Source organism: Phascolarctos cinereus, unplaced genomic scaffold, assembly GCF_003287225.1.
Source record: "Phascolarctos cinereus isolate Bilbo 61053 unplaced genomic scaffold, phaCin_HiC Scaffold_9;HRSCAF=440, whole genome shotgun sequence".
Classification (NCBI taxonomy): domain Eukaryota; kingdom Metazoa; phylum Chordata; class Mammalia; order Diprotodontia; family Phascolarctidae; genus Phascolarctos; species Phascolarctos cinereus.
Genome location: NW_027556402.1, coordinates 149,461,229 through 149,480,495, shown reverse-complemented (window position 1 = coordinate 149,480,495; position 19,267 = coordinate 149,461,229). Strand labels below are relative to the sequence as shown.

The window sequence follows — 19,267 nt, the reverse complement described above, 5'->3', positions numbered from 1 at the left end:
ATGTCATAGTCAAAGACAGAGAGTCAAATAATGCAACCTCACAATGGCTAGAAATGCCTTATAATTTTGCTTACTAATACAATAAAAAAGAATTATAGTCATAAGTAGGTGGTCTTATCAGATGAATAAATATTTAAATGCTCAGATTAACATATTACAGTGTCACATTAATGATTGATATCATTTATCCAATGTTATATTATTGTAATCATTAAATATAAGCATGAAAATACACAGGCATACAGATGTGTAACTCTTTGTAGCCAAAGATGAGAAACCTAAGTTCAAATCTTGCTTTAGACACTTACTAGCTGTGTGATCTGGAGAAAATCATCTAACCTCTGTGAGTCACAGTTCCCTCATTTTTAAATAAAATGGCACTAACAATAACATTTACCCTGTGAGTTGTTGTCAGAATCAAATGAGATAACACGTGTAGAGTGCTTTGTAAACCTTAAAGCATCTATATGAATGCTAGCTATTACTGTTATTGTTGTTACATAAAATTCCATTCCAACAATGAAATTCCAGGGGTGAAAATCATTTAAGAAACCGCCCCAGAATTGCTCATCACTCCTGTCTCCTACTCCATTTGCTAGGACAATCTGACATTTTGCTAGTAAACATAACATTCGTGCTTACCACAGTTTTGCTCGTCACTTAGGTCTCCACAGTCATTATATCCATCACATACAAAACTATAATTAAGGCATTTTCCTGTGTGACAGTGAAATTGATCTTCACTACAATCTGTAAATAAGCAAAACGACCAGTAAATCATTTTTTGAAGAATATTAGAGTAAGTTATTAGATCAGATCATAGTTATAGATTTTTTACACTTGGAGGGTACCTTAGAGAATATCCAATCCAAATGTCTCATATATATATTGCATGCCCATCCCCAATAAAATATAACCTCCTTGAGGACAGGAACTATTTTACTTTTATTTCCCCTTCGCCATTTCCCCTAGAGTTTAGCACAGTGCTTTGTACACAGTAAGTGATTAATGTTTGTTAAAGTGAATTGAATAAAGAAAAAAGTCTGATGAGGTTTAGTGACTTACTCAAAATTGCACGGGGAATGGATTTATAATATTGAGACTAGAAGCTGCTGACTCTAGGTCCTTCTAGTCCTCAAAGCTCTTTATCTTAATTCCATTTTACTACAATAAATTCCTTTTACCTTTTTGAAACCCTAACTAAACCCTTGATATAACCTCCAAATTTAGTATGATTTACATTAAGATTTTCATGACCAGTAGCTAGCAATACCTCTAAATTTAATCTTAACCTGAAATCCAGGGACCTCCTTCAGGGAAACATGATTAGATTTCAGAAATTCTGCGAACTTGATAGGAAAAACTACATTTTCCCTAAATTGTAACCAAAATTTAACATTTCCTTCAATAATGAATATAGGTGACAACATGCAATAGTATTAGCAGTACTTTTGATTTTGTCAACAATAGAAAAAGATATTTCCATATCCCTTATAGTTGTTGCAGACATCTCAAAATATCATTTACATTCAGCAGTATTTCAAAATCACTAGCTGAGGTGGTGCACTGGCTAGAGCACCAGCCCTGGAGTCAGGAGGACCTGATTTCAAATCCGGCCTCACACACATGATACTTGCCAGCTAGGTGACCCCAGGCAAGTCACTTAACCCCAACTGCCCCACACAAAACATTTACTAGCTGTCCAAATGGGTGCCCCAAAAGATAGTGAGCTCCCCACCAGTAGAGATCTTCCATCAGATAGCAGACGAATGAATACTTGTTGAGGATGTTTGTAGAGGGAATTACTGTCTCAGAACATGAACTCAATAGAAAGGACTGAAAATGGACTAGATGGCCTCTGGAGAGCCTTTCCAACTGTGAGATACTAGTATAGGCAGTATCTTAAAAAAAAAAACAAACCAACCTTTCATTTTGACTATCAGAAACAAATCAGTGTGCCTCTCATTTTTTTCAGAACCAGTATACAGTAGTCAAATTCGGTAGTGAAACATCAAATCACCATCTGATACGATGCAATAAATTTGTCTTCCAAAAATTAAAGTGGATAGATGTGTTAAGAGTGAAATCCATCATTATCCAACAAGTGAATAGAGTCAACTTTCCTCTATCATGACTTATACACTTGAACAAGAACTTTTTTAAGCAGTCCTTTTCAGAGGTCAGATACAAAATGATCTATGTTTGCAGCAACAATTTGCTGACTTCAGTGAGGTCTGGCCAATTGGTAAATACACAAAATTTTAACCAGAGGTACTTCACTGCAGAGCCTGGACAACACAGTAAACAGCAAAGATCATAGTGCTGCCTTTTATTCAAGCAAATGTTTATTTGAACTAAGAATAAGAGGAGACGTCAGCACAGTTTGCTGCCTTGTACTCCAAGACTTTCCAAAAGATGTTTTCTAAGGTTGCCTTGCTCTACATGAGTATAACTTTGCATAACTTGCGTAAAATGGTGTTGTTCCAAGTATATACCTTTTTATATTAATAAACATATTTGAGAGGAAATATTATCCGAAGTTCTTGCTTAAGCACATTAACGCATATTCACTTTCCAATTTTTATGTACTCAACATAGTCTTCCTTTCTGTAAAGGAAAACTAGATAAAGTAATTTTAAAAAACCACTTTAGATAAGAGAAGAAAGGAAAAACTTATCAAGAGCTCAGCAAAATACTCTATCTTCTATGACTAATTATAAGTGGAAACATGTTTCTTTGACCACTTTAAAATATGCATATTAAACACTACTGTACTTCCACACAACCCAAATCAGTTACCACTTAGAATAAAGAATCAGAAAGTTAGGACCAAATTTCAGAATTTATCTAGTCTGACTGCCTCATTTTATGAATGAAGCAAATCAGGCTTCAAGAGTTCAATTCACTTGCCCAAAGTCAAATGTTTGATCATGAATCAAAACCATGGCCTTCTGACTTCCTGTTACAGCTCTTTTCACCATTTCACAAGAATTCCAGTATTGGGCAATAATGCCTCATTTTATAGCCTAATTCCTATCCTCCCACTTCCATGAAGCCTTCCAATACCAAATCATCTCTGACCAATGACTATTACGATCATAACGCTTATTACTGCTGTTATTCCATACCAATCGCATGCTGCAATATGACCCCTTTACAGATCAAATATTTTTGGTTTTGCTTAAACCATATCAATGGAAACATTTATGGCATTTACACATTTTATGCCTTATTAAACAAGGTATACTAAATACAATTTAGCCTTTTCTTGATGACTTAGGAACATTGTATGGAATATGAATTATAGAGCTACACTCTAATACAATGATGCCTTCTAGGAATCCTTGAGGTATATAAAGCTACTTGACTCTACACTGAATGGTTCTAGCTGTTGTTTGCTTTATGTAATTTTTCTTTCTCCTCCTGCGCTCTAAGTATACACTTGCTATTAATATATAGCTTCTGATCCAGCTCCATGCCTGACTCTCTGAACTTTTAAACTTTGCTCATATTCAAGTACCACCTGTCCCCCACATATATATATATATATATATATATATATATATATATATATATATATATATATATATATATATATATATATACACATACATACACACACACACACACACACACACACACACAGGTCCCTTTTATATGTTGGCTTTCCCCATTACAATGTAAACTCCTTGAGGCTAGGGATTATCTTTCTCCATATTTGTATTCTCAGGGCTTACCATCGTGCCTGGCATATAAGTACTCAATAAATGCTCTATCCATGTACCTACCTATCTATATATCTACCTATCTCTTTATCCAAGTATCCATTTGCCCTTAGGACACTTATAACTTTATCATTCCATCTACTGTAAGCAAGGAAGAATTGTACGTTGTCAAGAGACACCAGGTGAAGCTCACTGAATCTGTAATTTTGAGATACAATTTAAAGCCAATAGATTCTTTTTTTAAAAAGCCCTAAGGTCCCACATCTCCTTTCTCTGATGCTAAAAGCCCTTTCCTACTTATTTCTGGTTTGCAAATTGTGTTTCTTCTGGTTAAAATTGACAGAGTTTGGGGGCAGCTCAGTGGTGCAGTGGATACAACACTGGCCCTGGAGTCAAGAGGACCTGAGTTCAAATGTGACCTCAGACATTTAATACTCACTAGCAATGTGACCCTGGGCAAGTCATTTAACCCCATGGCCTAGCCAAAAAAAAAAATTTGACAGACTTTGGGCAAGTTACTAAATTTCAAATAAGCCTCAGTTTCTCCTAAACCTCTGTTTCTCAGTGTTCTCATTTATAAAATGAGGATATTGGACTAGATGATCCTTAAGATTTCTTCTACTTGTAAAATTCTATGATTCTATAAATCTAAGTCTTGTAATCAGATTAATAATAATAACAATAATAATAACAATAATAATAACTAGCACTTATACACTGCTTTCAGGTTTGTACAAGACCCTGGAAAATAGAATTTTCAACAACTGAGACTTTCCAAAAGGCTAGAAAAATCATACGCCCTGGTTATTTAATCCTAGGGGTTTTTTGGAACCACTATTCCGCAAAGTAAAATCCTCTTCCTCTGGCCTTTCCCCCTAACTCTCTGGCTAATCCACTCCAATCTCAGCACTCTTCTGTACCCTTCCTTCTCTAGACACACTTTTCACTGTGCCTTCTAGATAAACTGACCTTTGTCCTAGTGCTTGTTTCACAGTGTTCCATCTTCTCACAACAACAACAACAACAATAAAAATAATACCTAGCATTTGCATAGCACTTAAAGGTTTACAAAGCACTTTACATATATTATTTCATTTGATTCTCACTACAATACTGTGAAGTAAGTACTATTATTATTCCCATTTTATAGATGAGGAGAGTGAGGCTGAGAGCTTTTAAGTGACTTGCTCAGATTCACCCAGTTAATGATTGTCCAAGGTAGGATTCACACTCAGAACTTCTTGTATCTGAGTCCAACATTCTATGTACTATATCACTTAGGAGTCTTATGGAAACTTGGCTTTCTTTGGAAGATATTATATGCTTGGTCATCCTTTCTAGCCCTGGTTGCTTCTTTTTTCATGTTCCCCAATACACTGGGACGTATTTCTTCCTCATCACTACTATTTTCACATTTTTATTCTGTGACCAGCACTCAGCAACCTCTCCTCTCAAGAAGTTTACTGCATTCTTAATTATTATCTGCCCCAGGTCCTTGATCTTCCACCCCTGTTCTAGCTTCCCTTTACTCTCTTCATAGCTTTGTCTCTATCTCTGTACATTTCAACTATATAGAGTGTTGACTACCCTTTTGCTCTCTGTTCATGCTCTGCCAATCCTCAACCCTAGATCATTCTCACCATCTGTCTTTTCTACTTATATTTCTACACTGTTGAAAGTCACTGAAGCAAGCTACACCATCATGATGACTAGATCCTCTGTAGATTCATATTCATATTCTAGATTCTCTAGATCTAACCTTAGCTGGGCTTTCACTAATAAATGGAAAAAAACTTTTATTCTTCTTTCATTGACTCTCTACAACACTACCCTCAGTAGCTATTCCAAACATTTTCCTCACAAGACCTAGACTTCCCTCACCCTCCTCTCTAAGCAGATATTCTTGCCTCCTACTAGAGGCCATCTCTGCCATGACTTCCTTCTTCTTCCTTTCTCCATACTTCAAAATATCACTACATCTTTACTCATTCTGTCCTTTCTTTACTCCTGCCTCTGAGAAAGAGGTACCCCTTCTCTTCGCTGAGGCTAAGCCTTCTAGATCCTTTCTAATCTCCTCCAGGAACATGGCCAATTTATCATGTCTTCTTATCTGTGAAAGGCAACTAGGTAGCTCAGTCAATAAGAACACTGGGCTTAGAATCAGGAAGACTTATCTTCCTGATTCAAATCTAGCCTCAGCCATTTACTAGTGTGGCCTTCAGCAAGTCACTTAACCCTATGCGCCTCAGTTGACTCATCTGCAAATGAGCTGGAGAAGGAAATGGCAAACTACTCCAGTATCTTTGCCAAGAAAACCCCAAATGGGGTCAAGGAGAGTTGGACATGACTGAAACAACCTAACAACAATTCATCTGTGAACATTTACCAGCCTATTCATTTCTCAGCCCTTGCTAATTGGTTTTTCAGCCCTCCACCACTCTATTGGCACTGTTCTTTCCAAGGCTACAAATGATCTTTTAACTAGTAACTCTGATAGCCTTAAAAGTAGTGCTACAAACTGCTTCATATTTAAGATCAAGTTTTGGTTTCAGTCTCCTGAGAGATGTTAATTATCATTATAAGTCAATGAATTCTGTTTTAAGTTCTGTCAATGTACAGTCTTTTGGGTCCATTAGCCTATCTTCTGTATGTAGAAAATAAATACCTGTCCCATATCTGATTAATATTGTTCATTTAGCATCTTTGTACTCTCTTTTGGGAAAATCTACATATAAGTATAAGCTTTAAATAATTTGACCCTAGGTTGCCAGGGGGTGGTTTTATCTCAAAGACTGGGATGAAAGGGAGCCTACCCCTCTCCAGCTGAGGCCAGGCTCTTCTAGAATTGAACCAGGCCCAGACTACAGACCAGTCACTTAGGGAAAGGGAACAGACATAGTGCCTCTAGTCCCTTTGGGTTAGGACCTACTCACTCTATTAGACAAAGATTATAAATGCAGATCTATTTAGTTTCTTTTCCATTTGTACTTTTCACTTGGTTTATCACTGAAAAGCAAAGGTCAAACTAATTTAATCAGGCATGAATATGAAATAGATGCCCATCAAATTTAATTTTTTTTTACTAAGTCATTCAGGCCAGGCATAGTGCTTTGACTGGCAGGCCTGTACATATATAGCTTCTGGCTGTCTGTTAAACCAAAAGAGACATGAAAATATATGCTTCTGTCTCTGTTATATAATGTTGTGGACCAGTGTGGGGGAGGGGAATAGGAATCTCCCAGAAAAATGCCCTTTCTCCCAATACACACAAGTTGGCCCTTATAGCCAATTATATAGGCTAGAAAAATAAACAAAAAATTTTAAAACCTTCTCTTCAGGGAATATTTCAATTCCTACAGAAGAAGCTAACTGTTGAGCTCCTATGTGAAATTATATCTTTAAACAAGCTTTAAACAGTCTATGAAGACCCATTGGGTAACTGTCAAAAAGTAAACCAAGATCAGTCTATGCAAACGTTCTTTACAGTTGTTATGATGTTGACTCCTGGGCTCCTGAATAGACTCACTGTGTTACCCACAGAAGGTGAAAAGATTCTGTGACGTACTGCAATGCTTCTCGTCGCTCCAGTCATCACAATCGTTAAAGCCATTACACTGCAGCTTTCTGGGAATGCAGACTCCGCTGGCACACAGAAAGCTCTCACCTCCTCCACAAAGCACTGCAGAAAGGGAAAAGGAGAACGGGGAGTTAAGGGGGTTTCACACTGTTAAATCAAGAGAAAAAAAAACCACTCTTCCATCCCTACTTTTCAATGGACTTTGTGTTCAGACTTCTCCAATTCCTTCATCATCATTTTCCTTTGGCACATTAAAATATCAACTATCTAATTAACTAGGTATAACATAAATAGTTCTTGTCTTAGAAAAGCAAGAGGAAATTCACAAATTGGTTTGCAGAGTAAATACTTTCTTTGAGAGCGTGAGAATGAGGCAACTTCAGGGGATAAAAACACACCAAGGGAGAATGTTCCACCTAATAATTAGGATTTAAGAGTCCAGTGAACAGACATACAAAAGTCTATTTCTATGATGCAAGTGGATGTGGAACAACATTAAGAGTGAAGTTGGTCAATCACACAGAACTCCAGTAATTCTAATTATAACTATACCATCCATCCCTTATATTAAACATTCATGGCTAGCCTCAGACAAAATGCCTCCTAAAAGGTGAGTTATACGGTGCTCACGGTTAGGTGTGGGTGACCTTAGAGAGAGGAGGCAACATGACATGGTAGATAAGATACTAGATCGGAAGTCATGAAGATCTGGATTCAAATCTCACCTTTGATAACTGTGTCGCATTGGACAAGTCACATCAGGTCCCTAAGACTCATCAGGAAAATGAACATAATGTGACCTGTAGTATCTACCCCATGGGGTTTTATAGAAGGTTCATTTTTGATAATCAAGTCAGTAAGCATTTCTTAAATGCCAACCGTGTGCATTGATATACCAAGCATGATATACCAAGAAAAGCACAAAACAGTCCCTGCTGTTAAGGAACTCACAGTAAGGTGAGGGAGATAACAGATAAACAACTATTTTACAAATAGGATACATACATGTGTATAGACATAAATTATTTGTACAGATTTTTACAACTATGTTTGCATGTATGTAAATATATGTACATATACATATACACATATGTCTATGCATATATGGAATTTACAGTTTGAGGGAGAAAACACGCAATTATTTTTAAAAAGAGGTACATGCATATATGTACACATATGTGTAGATATTGTTTGTACATGTGTTTGCAACTGTTTGCAATTATATATGTATATATATGGAGTTCACAATTTAATGAAGGACACACAAACAAAAATGTACAAACAAGATAAATATATATATGCATATATATATATATACACACACATATATATATGTATGCACACACATATATATATGTCGGGAAGCTAGGTGGAACAGTGGTTAGAGCACAGGGCTTGGAATCAGGAAGACTTGTCTTCTTGAGTTCAAATCTGGGCCTCAGACATTTGCTGTGTGACTATGTCACCCTAGTTAAGTCACTTAACCTTGTTTGCCTTAGTTCCTCATCTGTAAAATGAACTAGGGAAGGAAATGGAAAACCATGCCGGTATCTTTGTCAAGAAAACCCCAAATGGGGTCATGAAGAGTCAGACAAAATTTTAAAAATGAAGAACATAACATGTATATGTGGGTGTACACACACACATTTACGTGTGTATATATGTGTGTGATATACATATTATGCGTATGTAATATACATACATAGTATGTTATATATGATACATACAGGAATAATTAGATAATCTCAGAGGAAAATACTAAAATTAAGGAGGAAAAGGAAAGGCTCCATGCAGGTTAAATTCTGGCTGAAACCTAAAGGAAGCCAGAGAAACTAAGAGGTAGAAACGAATTGGGACAAAGTCCTAAGCAAGAAGGCTAGCCAAGGGAAACTGTGTCTGCATCATACACAGTCACACACACATACACACACATATTACTTCTCAGACCTTAAAGTGTTATATAGTTGTCAGCAATTATTATTAATATCTGGTGTCTCATTTTACACTTGGGAAATGGAGCTCCAGAAAGGAGCCACACAGCTAGCTAGTTAGCTAAAAGCAGAATCCAAGTGACCTGACAATTCCTTTATGCCAGTGTCTCCTTGGAGCCGATTTTGGTAATGAGAAATATAAAATGGAATTGAATAATCATATTTTGCTTTCAGGTTGCCTCCCTGACATTAATTTTTGCTGTTATTGGCACACGTTCACTTTCAGCTTCTAAAATCTCAACTTCCATTCTGATCATTACAATTTATTTTCAGGATTTAAAGTGAGGGAAGACTACAGTAAGGGGAAAAATCCTTCTGTTTACAAAGCAGGCAAAAGAGCAAAGCATAAGCAATTAAGGAGTTGAAGGTTAAAAATGGGCCTCCATATTACCCCTATAATGAAGAAAGATTGTCTTTTATATTCCCTTCCAAGCAAAAGCCAATAAGGCAAGTGGCATGAAAGGAGTCCTCAATTCAGTTTAGAAGTAGAGTAGGAAAGAATAAAGTTGGCTCCAGGAGTAGCTCACCCAGAGAGTACGACTTTCATGGGAAGACCACTGGACTCAGTTTTCAAAATCCTACCTTAATCAATTACTTTTATAAACTAACAGCAAATTTTAGTTATTTCTCCTGCTAAAAGACTACACTACTGTCAGCATCCTCTATATTTCATTGCCCTGGGAGCAATTTCCCATCACTATGCCCTAATTATAGCTATGTTTTTATCAACCCCAAACCTAGCACTCTATGCTGTGGGAAATGAGGGGTAGCTTGCTAATTGCTTTTTTCTAGGTATTACTCCCTAAGCATCAAGCACCCGGTGAGCATTTACGTGTTGAATGAGTAGAAAGTGGATATAGATCATTCTACCTATGATACTGTAAAAGAAGAGAATATAAATTTATATAATTTCTATGATGTTCCAGAATTACAGAACATTAGAGCAGAAAGGAACCTTAATGTGAAAAACCTATTGTCAATACAGACATATTAATAATGCACTGCTGGCATAATTATGAGGGGGTTTTGTTCATTTTTATTTATAATTTTTATTTTCAGTCCCAAATTCTTTCCTATTTTCTATCCCTCCCCCACCTATCGAGAAAACAAGAAAGATGATAGCGATTATACATATGACGTCATATAAAACATAGTTCCACATTAGCCTTGTGAGAGAGAGAGAGAAGATAAAGATGAAGAAGAAAAGGGAAAAGGAAGGAGGGAAGAAAAGAAAGAAGGAAGAAGAGAAAATACATATGCTTTAGTCTGTACTCAAAGTCCATCAGTTCTCCACCTGGAGGTGGATAGCATTTTTCATCATAAATCCTTTGAAAATATCATGGATTATTACCTGGTTCTGCTCACTTCATTTACATCAGTGCATATAAGTCTACCCAAGTTTTTCTGAAACCACCTTCTTTCTCATTTCTTACAACACAATACTATTCCATCATAATCATATACCACGACTTGTTCAGTCATTCTCCAATACAAAGGCATCTCCTCAGTTTCCAATTCTTTGCCAACAAAAAAAAATATGAACTGTTAAGAGCCATCCTGCAAATCAATTTGGAATAATGATCCAAAAACTGGCTAATTTTATATAAATATATATATATATATATAATATTATGTTATATATAATAATACATGATATTATTATAATATATAAGGATCCCAAAAGTGGCTAATTATATATATTATAATATATTATATTATATATAATAATATATGTGTATATGTGTGTGCATATATATTTATATATACATATGTGTGTATATATGTATATATACATTCTTTACCCCAGAAACCCCACTGAAAGGCACGTACCCCCAAAGAGGAAATGATATATACCCATATATACCAAAATATTTATAGAAACATTTTATGTAGTAGCAAAGAACTGGAAACAAAATAGATGCCACTAACTGAGGAATAGCTAAGCAATTTATGGTAGATGAATGTAATGAGATATTACTGTTCTGTAAGAAATGACAAATATGATGAATGCAGAGAATCATGGGAAGACTTACATGAGCTGATGAAAAGAGAAGCCAGCACCATCAAGTAAAACACCATACCCAACAAAACAAATGAAGCTGAATGCTGTGAAATTATATTTGCCAGGTTGGGTTCCAAAGTACATTTATGAAAAGGCATGTGCCTCCTTTTTTTTTTTTTTTGCAAGGGACCAAGGTTGAGATGTGAAGGGAACATTATATATGATGCCAGGCTTGGCTAATGCCATGGTTAGTTTTGCTGAACTGTTTTTTCCTCCCATTTTCATTCTTCATGATAAGGGATTGCTCTCTGGGAAGGGTCTGAGAGAGAACGACATATTTGGAAGTGTATTATAAACATTTTCAAATCAATTTCTGTAAAAGTCACAATATATAATCGACTAAATCACATCTCAGTAGAACTATCTAGAAAATTAAAGTTTATAGGATCACAGATTTGAAGCTGGAAAAGACCACAAAAATCATCTAGACTAACCCTCTCATATCTTACTCAGGAGTTGATGCTTGCTGGCTTAAATGCTTGCTTGTTCAAGGTCACACTGCTAGTTAATGGTAAGCCAAGATCTGAACTCAATCCAATGACTCCAAGTGAAGCACATCAAATTCAGCACTCTTCTCATCCCAACCCGCTGCTTCTCTTAAGTTTAGTATTTAAACATCAGGTTTCTCAGGACACTATTCCAGGAATCATTTTCATAAATTTTTTTAAAAAGGGTAATTTTCATTCGTGCCACAACTGAAACAAAATTTTTAACAAAACACCCACCATTGGTTAAGAATGGGAACCTTGAGATATTGGTATACATGAGTTTTAAGAGTTATCAGAAGCAAATGTTCCAACTGTACTTGTGTCAACTTAAACCCTGTTCTATTATCACATGGTATGAAAATGTACCCCTGAGAGAAACCATAGTAAGAATCTGAGTCAATAATTCTAAGGCTGAAGCCCAATGGAATAAAATTAAATCAAACCAGCTAGGAAACAGCGAGGGTTTTTCCTTTGTCTGTTACTTTATCCCATGTGCCCAATGTTTTTCAGTAGCTGGATGGGATTGCTCACTTAAACTTAAAACTCACTGTGTGCTGTAGCAGCATCTTCAGTCAAATCTTGCAAGTAAGACTGACCTTATGGGCTGTCAGCCACCAATGTGGTGTGAACTGCTGGAACTGAAAGATCTGCCTAACCCAAACTTATACAGTGCCTAAAATGTTCAATCCTGTGCCTATTATCAGACCTTGTTATAATCTCAAAGAAATAACAAATAATATCTTACATCTGAAGTAGTTTACCATTTTATCTAGCCAGGCATGTAGCAGTATCCAGGCAATCACACACATTCTGATTCAAGGAAGGAGTTCAAAACATGTACGAGGCCCAGGAAGCTGGGCTTGGACACCAAAAAAGAAAGCAAAAATACCAAAGAAAAGTTTTTACCTATTTCTGAATTTAACTGATACCACTTATAGGGCTTATCAGTGGTTACCATTAGTCTCAAGTCTACTCTAAAGTTATTTAGGGTCCATTTACTTTCTTTTAAAAATTGTAGCATAGATGCTTTTTTTTTTTAAAACAGTACTTTTATTTTCCAATAGTTGCCTTCTTACATGAAAGTACAGTTACAAAAACAAACAAGTAGACCATTGGCCTGCAATGCGTAATTTTCATCACATTCCTTTGAAGTTAATTGGTTATAACATTACTCTGAGTCCTAATACTGTGTTTTGTGTGTGTGCCTATTCACCTTCACATTTTAGTCTCCAGCAAGTCATCTAACTAGTGCCTCATATACATTAGGTGTTCAATAAATTTTTTTGAATACTCAAACAATTTCACTTAATGTATTGCATGAACAGAAAAGTAAGGTTTTTCTATTATAGCTCCTTACTTATCAGCACTTAGTAGGGTCAATATAAATTTAGCAGTCAGATATCTTCACTATGATATACTGCTCTTCATTTCATGCTCTCCCAATGGCTATTCATCGACACATTTTCTTTGAATAAGAATTTGTTTTAGTGAAACAATTGGGCAAAATTATTCCAAAATGAAATGCTCTCCAGCTTAACTAGGTTAATTTGTTCCTTTATACCACAGATAAACTCTGTCTAACTGAAACTATGCCAAACTTTATGTTAAATTGCAACTAGCTTCCTAAAAATACTTCCTAAAGGGGGTATGTGCTACATGGCACTTCTATAAATATTCCATACTTGCTAAAAATGTGACCGATCAAGGTCAAGCTTCTAAAGGGAAATACTTGGCTAGTTCTAACGTCAATCAAGAAATTACTAGAAATTGATAAATGAGAAAACAGCAGTCTTTAGAAACATACAAAGTACTTCCAGGAAATAAGTGTCACTATCCAATATTTAAGGAATGACTACTGAATAGAAGAGATTTGGGTTTTGTTTTTTTTTTAAGGTCTCATATAACAGACCTGAAATCTAATTAGGCAGAATACAAAGCAGACCTGTATGTCTCCAATGTCAGAAATAAGTTTCCAAAACTCTAAATAACCTAATTTAAAAAAAAAAAAACATGGCCTGATATAATTTAATTTAACAAATGTTAACAAAACTTCAAAACAAAGACCACAAAACTAAAAAGATATGGGAACATACTACCTCATGGTTTAATGTCTTACTAACCCCAAGGACTCCCATCTGGGAAAGTAAATTCACTAAAAATTGAGCAGGACTGATATTTATAGTTTCCTATTAAGTCATGCAATAAAGTAAGTCCAAACCCTAAACAAAAAGGTGAATTAAAGACTGCATCCCTATTAGGCTAGTCTAAGAGGGAAGAATAGGCATCTGGCTATCTCAGTCATGATCCTAAGACCTTCACAGCGCTTTCGAGATGTTTTTACAGATGCAGAATGACAAAACACATTTAAGACAATTAGCAAGCATTGTCAGCTAAACACGTGTTTCAAGATTTTCTCCAAATTGTTCTCATGTGTTTTTAAACGACATTTTACAGCCACTAGGATTCATAAAAAGCTAACAGTTAAAGATTAAATAGGATATTTTGACAGCTTTCAAAGAGTATGTTTGATGTAAAATATCTGAATTCATTTAAATCTAATGGAAATAGAAGATGTTTTACACATATTAAGGTTTGGAAAAGAAATTAAAGGCCATGCATTACACATATAGCTGTATCTGGAAAAGTCATAGGTGGGGGGGGGAGGGTTAATGTTTTCATGAAAACTATGAACCAGTCCTAATATACACAGCAAAGATTAAGAATGAAGTGAACACACACACACACACATACAAAACTCAATGTAGTCTACACATTTTTTTTGGTAAGTGGCTATAAATTGAAACAAGCTAATGACACACACAAAAAAAATGTATTTATGGAGGCAAACTCAATCCAATTATCTACCCACTTCATAGTTTTGAATTCCTTTTGACTTTTTGTTGTTCAATTGTTTCAATCATGTCTGACTTCATGATCCCATTTGGGGTCTCCTTGGCAAAGATACTGAACTGGTTCACCATTTCCTTCTCCAGCTTATTTTACAGATGAGGAAACTGAGGCAAGCAGGGTTAAGTGACTTGCCCAGGATCACACAGCTAGTAAGTGTCTGAGTCTGGATTTGAACTCAGGTCTTCCTGACTCCAGGCCCAGAGTGCCTATCCACTGTATCACCTAGCTGGCCCTTCTGAGATTACCTTCCATTTGAACTGTATGTACCCCATCTTATATGTACTTTGTCATTTAACAGTTGTCTCTCCCAATAAAATGTGAGCTTCTTGTGGGCAGAGATTATCTCTGATTGCCTGCCTTTATATCCTCAATGCTTAGCACTGTGCCTGGCTCCTAGTAAACCCTTAATAAATATTTGTTCTTGGCTTGAGCAAACTATAACCCAAGGTAGGGAACCTGCAGCCTCAAGGCCACATGTGGCTCTCTAGGTCTTCAAGTGTGGCCCTTTGATTGAATCCCAACTTCGCAGAACAAATCCCCTTAATAAAAGAATTTATTCTGTAAAACTTGGACTCAGTCTAAAAGCTACAAGGACCCAGAAGGCCACATGTGGCCTCCCCACCCACCTCTTTCAGAGTCAGGGACTTTTTTGCTCTTTGTTGTTGTATTTCCAGTGCCTCGCACAATGAAGTCCCTGAGTAAATCCCAGCTAAAGGAATCTACACATATGGTTAAACTGCCGTGCTTTTGTCACATTCGGTGCTTTGGGTACCAAAAATACAAAGCTTCTTCTATTTGTTGATTGATTGATCCCAATTATTTTGCTAGGTGCTAAGGATACAAGGAAAAAAAACCAAACACCTAATATTTCTCATTGTATCTGAAATTCGGCCTTAGCTATTTCCACCCCTCTGGCTTCGCTGTGGAAGGTGATGGGAGCGGCAGCATTGGAAGTGGTCCAGCTGCGCTGGATCTACAGGGAGCAGCGTGTGGCTTGCCTCACATGGCCAGGCATACACACATGCCTGAATAAAGCTGAGGGCAGCAAATTGTCCCCTTCAGGCACCTGTTGTTTACCTCCTCCGTAGGAGAGCCCTGTATCCAGACCGGACCAGACAGTAGAGCAATCCCACTTTCTTCCTCTGGCTAGGTAAACATCCCACTTCTAAACTCTGGCTTATCACACCCCATTTTTCTGGGTAACTTCTTGGTGAGGCATTCTCCTGCCTGGGTGGGGCCAAGAGATTCAGTGCAAACGAAGAGCTGCTAGTGGGGGGGGGGACCCCTGGGCCGGTGAGTTGGATCTGAACCAGAGACCGCAAGGAGTTCTGTTCAAAGTAACTGCAGCCCTCTCTACGTTGCATTCTTATGGTTCGATATAGCCCAAGAAGCTCCCATTCTACCAGGTGGGGAAGGGAGAAACATGACACAGATAAGAACAATATGAGATAATTTGAGGAAAGCAAGGGAAAAGAGGTGGCGGGGAGGCAGAAGGCAGGCATGAGGGAAGGTTTCATGGAAGAGATTGCGCCTAAGCTAAGCCTTGAAGGAAGATAATCATTCTGAAAGGTAGAAATGAGAAAAGAGTTCATTCTGGGGGAACATGTCTGCATTCAAATTCAACTTGAAATCACCGCCATCTAAGGTGTACCTACAAAGAATATTTACTCAACAGTGAAAAGTTAATTGCCTATTTTTTATTTATGGTTTTAAACTGTTGTTTCCATTTAAAAATATATATATTAATTAAATTGACCACATATTTTAGACCTGACTACAAATTGTGTCATCAGCTAGCTGCTAATTTAAGGAGGAAAAAAAAAGAACTTTAACATGAATGTTCTTTTTGTGATCATATGTAACTATGAATCTTGGACATCATAATCTTGGAAGAATCGATATTACAAGCAGTTCAAAAGGCAACAGAAGTAGACTGTGTTGTATTACCAGTAATGAAGTGTTGCTGAAGAGTGGGGCGCCCATGCGCATACACCACTAACAAAATCATGACTCCACCGAAGTTATCAAAATAAAGTAAGATCAGATGTTGAGAATTATAGAACTATCAGGCCTTAGTGTTGGGCTGGGAGGCTGAAGGCATACTTTTTGCAACAAAGCCCTTCCAGTTATTCTTCTCTAAAAGAATGCCTTTGGTGGGGAGAGAGGAAGACGAGGGCAGAGAAAGTGAGAAGGGTGCACAAAGCAGCTTCTGTTATAACAGGGTTGGACTGCTTAAAATCTTAGAAAAAGGCTTCCTAAAACAGGCAGTCATTGAGTTAAGTCAAATCAGCTAGCATGTATTAAGTGCTTACTAGGTGCCAAGCACTGGGCTAATTGCTAGGAATATAAATGTAAGCAAATAAAAAGGCAAATCCCACCTTCAAATGACAGCAAATGAGATAATATGTGTAATGTGCTTAGCACAATCCCGAGTATACAATAAGCATTTGATAAATGCTTAAGCCTCTCCCCTTCCTTCAAGGAGTTTACAGTCTAACAGAAGACTGTACATAAAAAGAAACTGAAAGCATGAGGGGGCAGCTCCTGAGAGCCTGGATCCACAGTAGAAAACTCCAGATAGACGAGAGAAGTTGAGGGGAGACAAAAAAGGAGTAAGTATGGCTGGCCTGGGCCTTTCTCAAAATGGAGGTTCTGAGAGTAGGGGCCAGAGGGGCAAAAGAGATCTTCCATGGTGAAATGGATGCTGGGATATGGTGGAGAAGTCAAAAGTCAGGAGCAGAGCCAGAAGAGGAGTGAAGGGCTGAGAATCAGAATGACTAGAGATGACACTGGCTTGTAGTCAGAGACTAACCAAGAGAGAAACCCTCTACGTATCAGAGTAGACTAGCGATATTCCAAGATGCTTTCTGTTGTTCAGTGTATTATCCAATAAGCAAGCTTAGAGAATTTCTTGCCGGAACCAGATTTTCAGTAGTTTGATCATAGAGTATGGGAGAATATTGTAGTATAATCAAAGTAGGGCTTGACTTGAACATAGGTTCTGTCTCCTCCTACCTGTGTTACCTTGGTGAGCCCTCTAAGAACTTTGCTTCTTTCACTGTAAAATGAGAATATTTGTGCCACTTACCTCAAAGAATTGTTATGAGGATCAAATAAGAGAATATATATTACAGTGCTTTGTAACTGGAAAATGAAAGTTGTAAACAGAAAATACGGGGGGTTGGAATACCCAAAGAATAAGGGATGAAATTCACCTTAGGAAAACCACCTCTGTGTTCAGAGTATCTCATAGAAGAATGTTGGTGTATAAAGGAAGCTCTGTGGTCCAGTCTAACCTGCTCATGTTACAGACATGGAAACTGAGTCCTAGAGAGATTGTGACTTACTCAAGGTCAAACAATGAATCATTGGCAAGGCTAGGCCTAGAACACAGGTCGTCTACTTCCCAGTTCAGAGTTCTTTTCATTATACCTAGTAATGCTAGTAAAAGAATTAAGGATATACAGATATATACACCACACACACACACACACACACACACACACACACACACACACACACACACACACAGAAAAAAATTAAGAAACTAAGGGCTATCCAAAAGCTTTGCTAAATATTGCCAGGTTTATTAATAATAGTCGAGCAGTCAGTCTCTTTAGGAGGGATAACTAAAGAGATCCATGTGGAGATGAGAAATTGAATAACAAACTCAGACTTTTAAAAGATGTAGAAGACAAAAAAAAAGTACCCAAGGATGAATATGAGAGAAATAGAGAGAGAAAGAGATATAGGAAGAGAGAGAGAGACAGACACAGAGAACAGCACTATAAAAATTGTGGAGTGCTAAAATCTGGAAAGATTAGAGGCTGGTAATTAATGTTAGGAGACAATAAAAAGGATGATGATGTCTGTGTGTATGTCTGTGTTTAAGAGAGAGAGAGAGAGACAGAGACAGAGACAGAGACAGAGAAAGACAGAGATAGAGACAGAGACAGAGAGAGAACAAAATGGGGATGGGCAAAAGCAAGATCAAATATGGGATCATTACTTTTATAGTGGATAGAATTATTATAATAGATGATGATGAGAAAGGAGAAATACTTACCTCTTATTTTGCTTCAATATTCTTTTACAAGGACAATGCTCTTTGGACTAGTAAGGGGAGACAAAAAAGGTTTATAGGAAGCAGAAACCCAGGGTAAAGGAAGAAGACAAGCAGCACTGAGTGGCCTTCAATGAATTCAATTACTGGGTTCAGATGAGCTAGAAAATGCAATTGCTGAGCCACTGCCGCTGACGTTTGAAAGATCTCAGAGAATAAGAGAGATGCTGCAGAAATGGGAAAGGGAAAATGTCCCAATTTGAAAAAATAAATAAATAAATATAAAGGAAAGAGAATTTCCTTGGCAAGCTATATAGAACAGTGAGCTTAACTTCTGTTCTGGGCAGAATTCTAGAACACATGGGATAGCTTGTGAGCACTTAGCCAGGGAAATAGTGATCATTATAAGCCAGCATGGTTTCATCAAGAACACGTCATGTCAGACTAATCT

The 19,267-nt window shown here is 37.0% G+C and overlaps 1 protein-coding gene across 1 annotated transcript in view; it reads right to left on the bottom strand.

The window, feature by feature from the left end:
* CORIN (corin, serine peptidase) overlaps positions 1–19,267 on the bottom strand; it is a 209,798-nt gene that overhangs the window by 66,723 nt on the left and 123,808 nt on the right. The window contains 2 exon segments of the mRNA XM_078148375.1: positions 643–750; positions 7,291–7,404. Of these exon segments, the coding sequence (XP_078004501.1) occupies positions 643–750; positions 7,291–7,404 (222 nt within the window).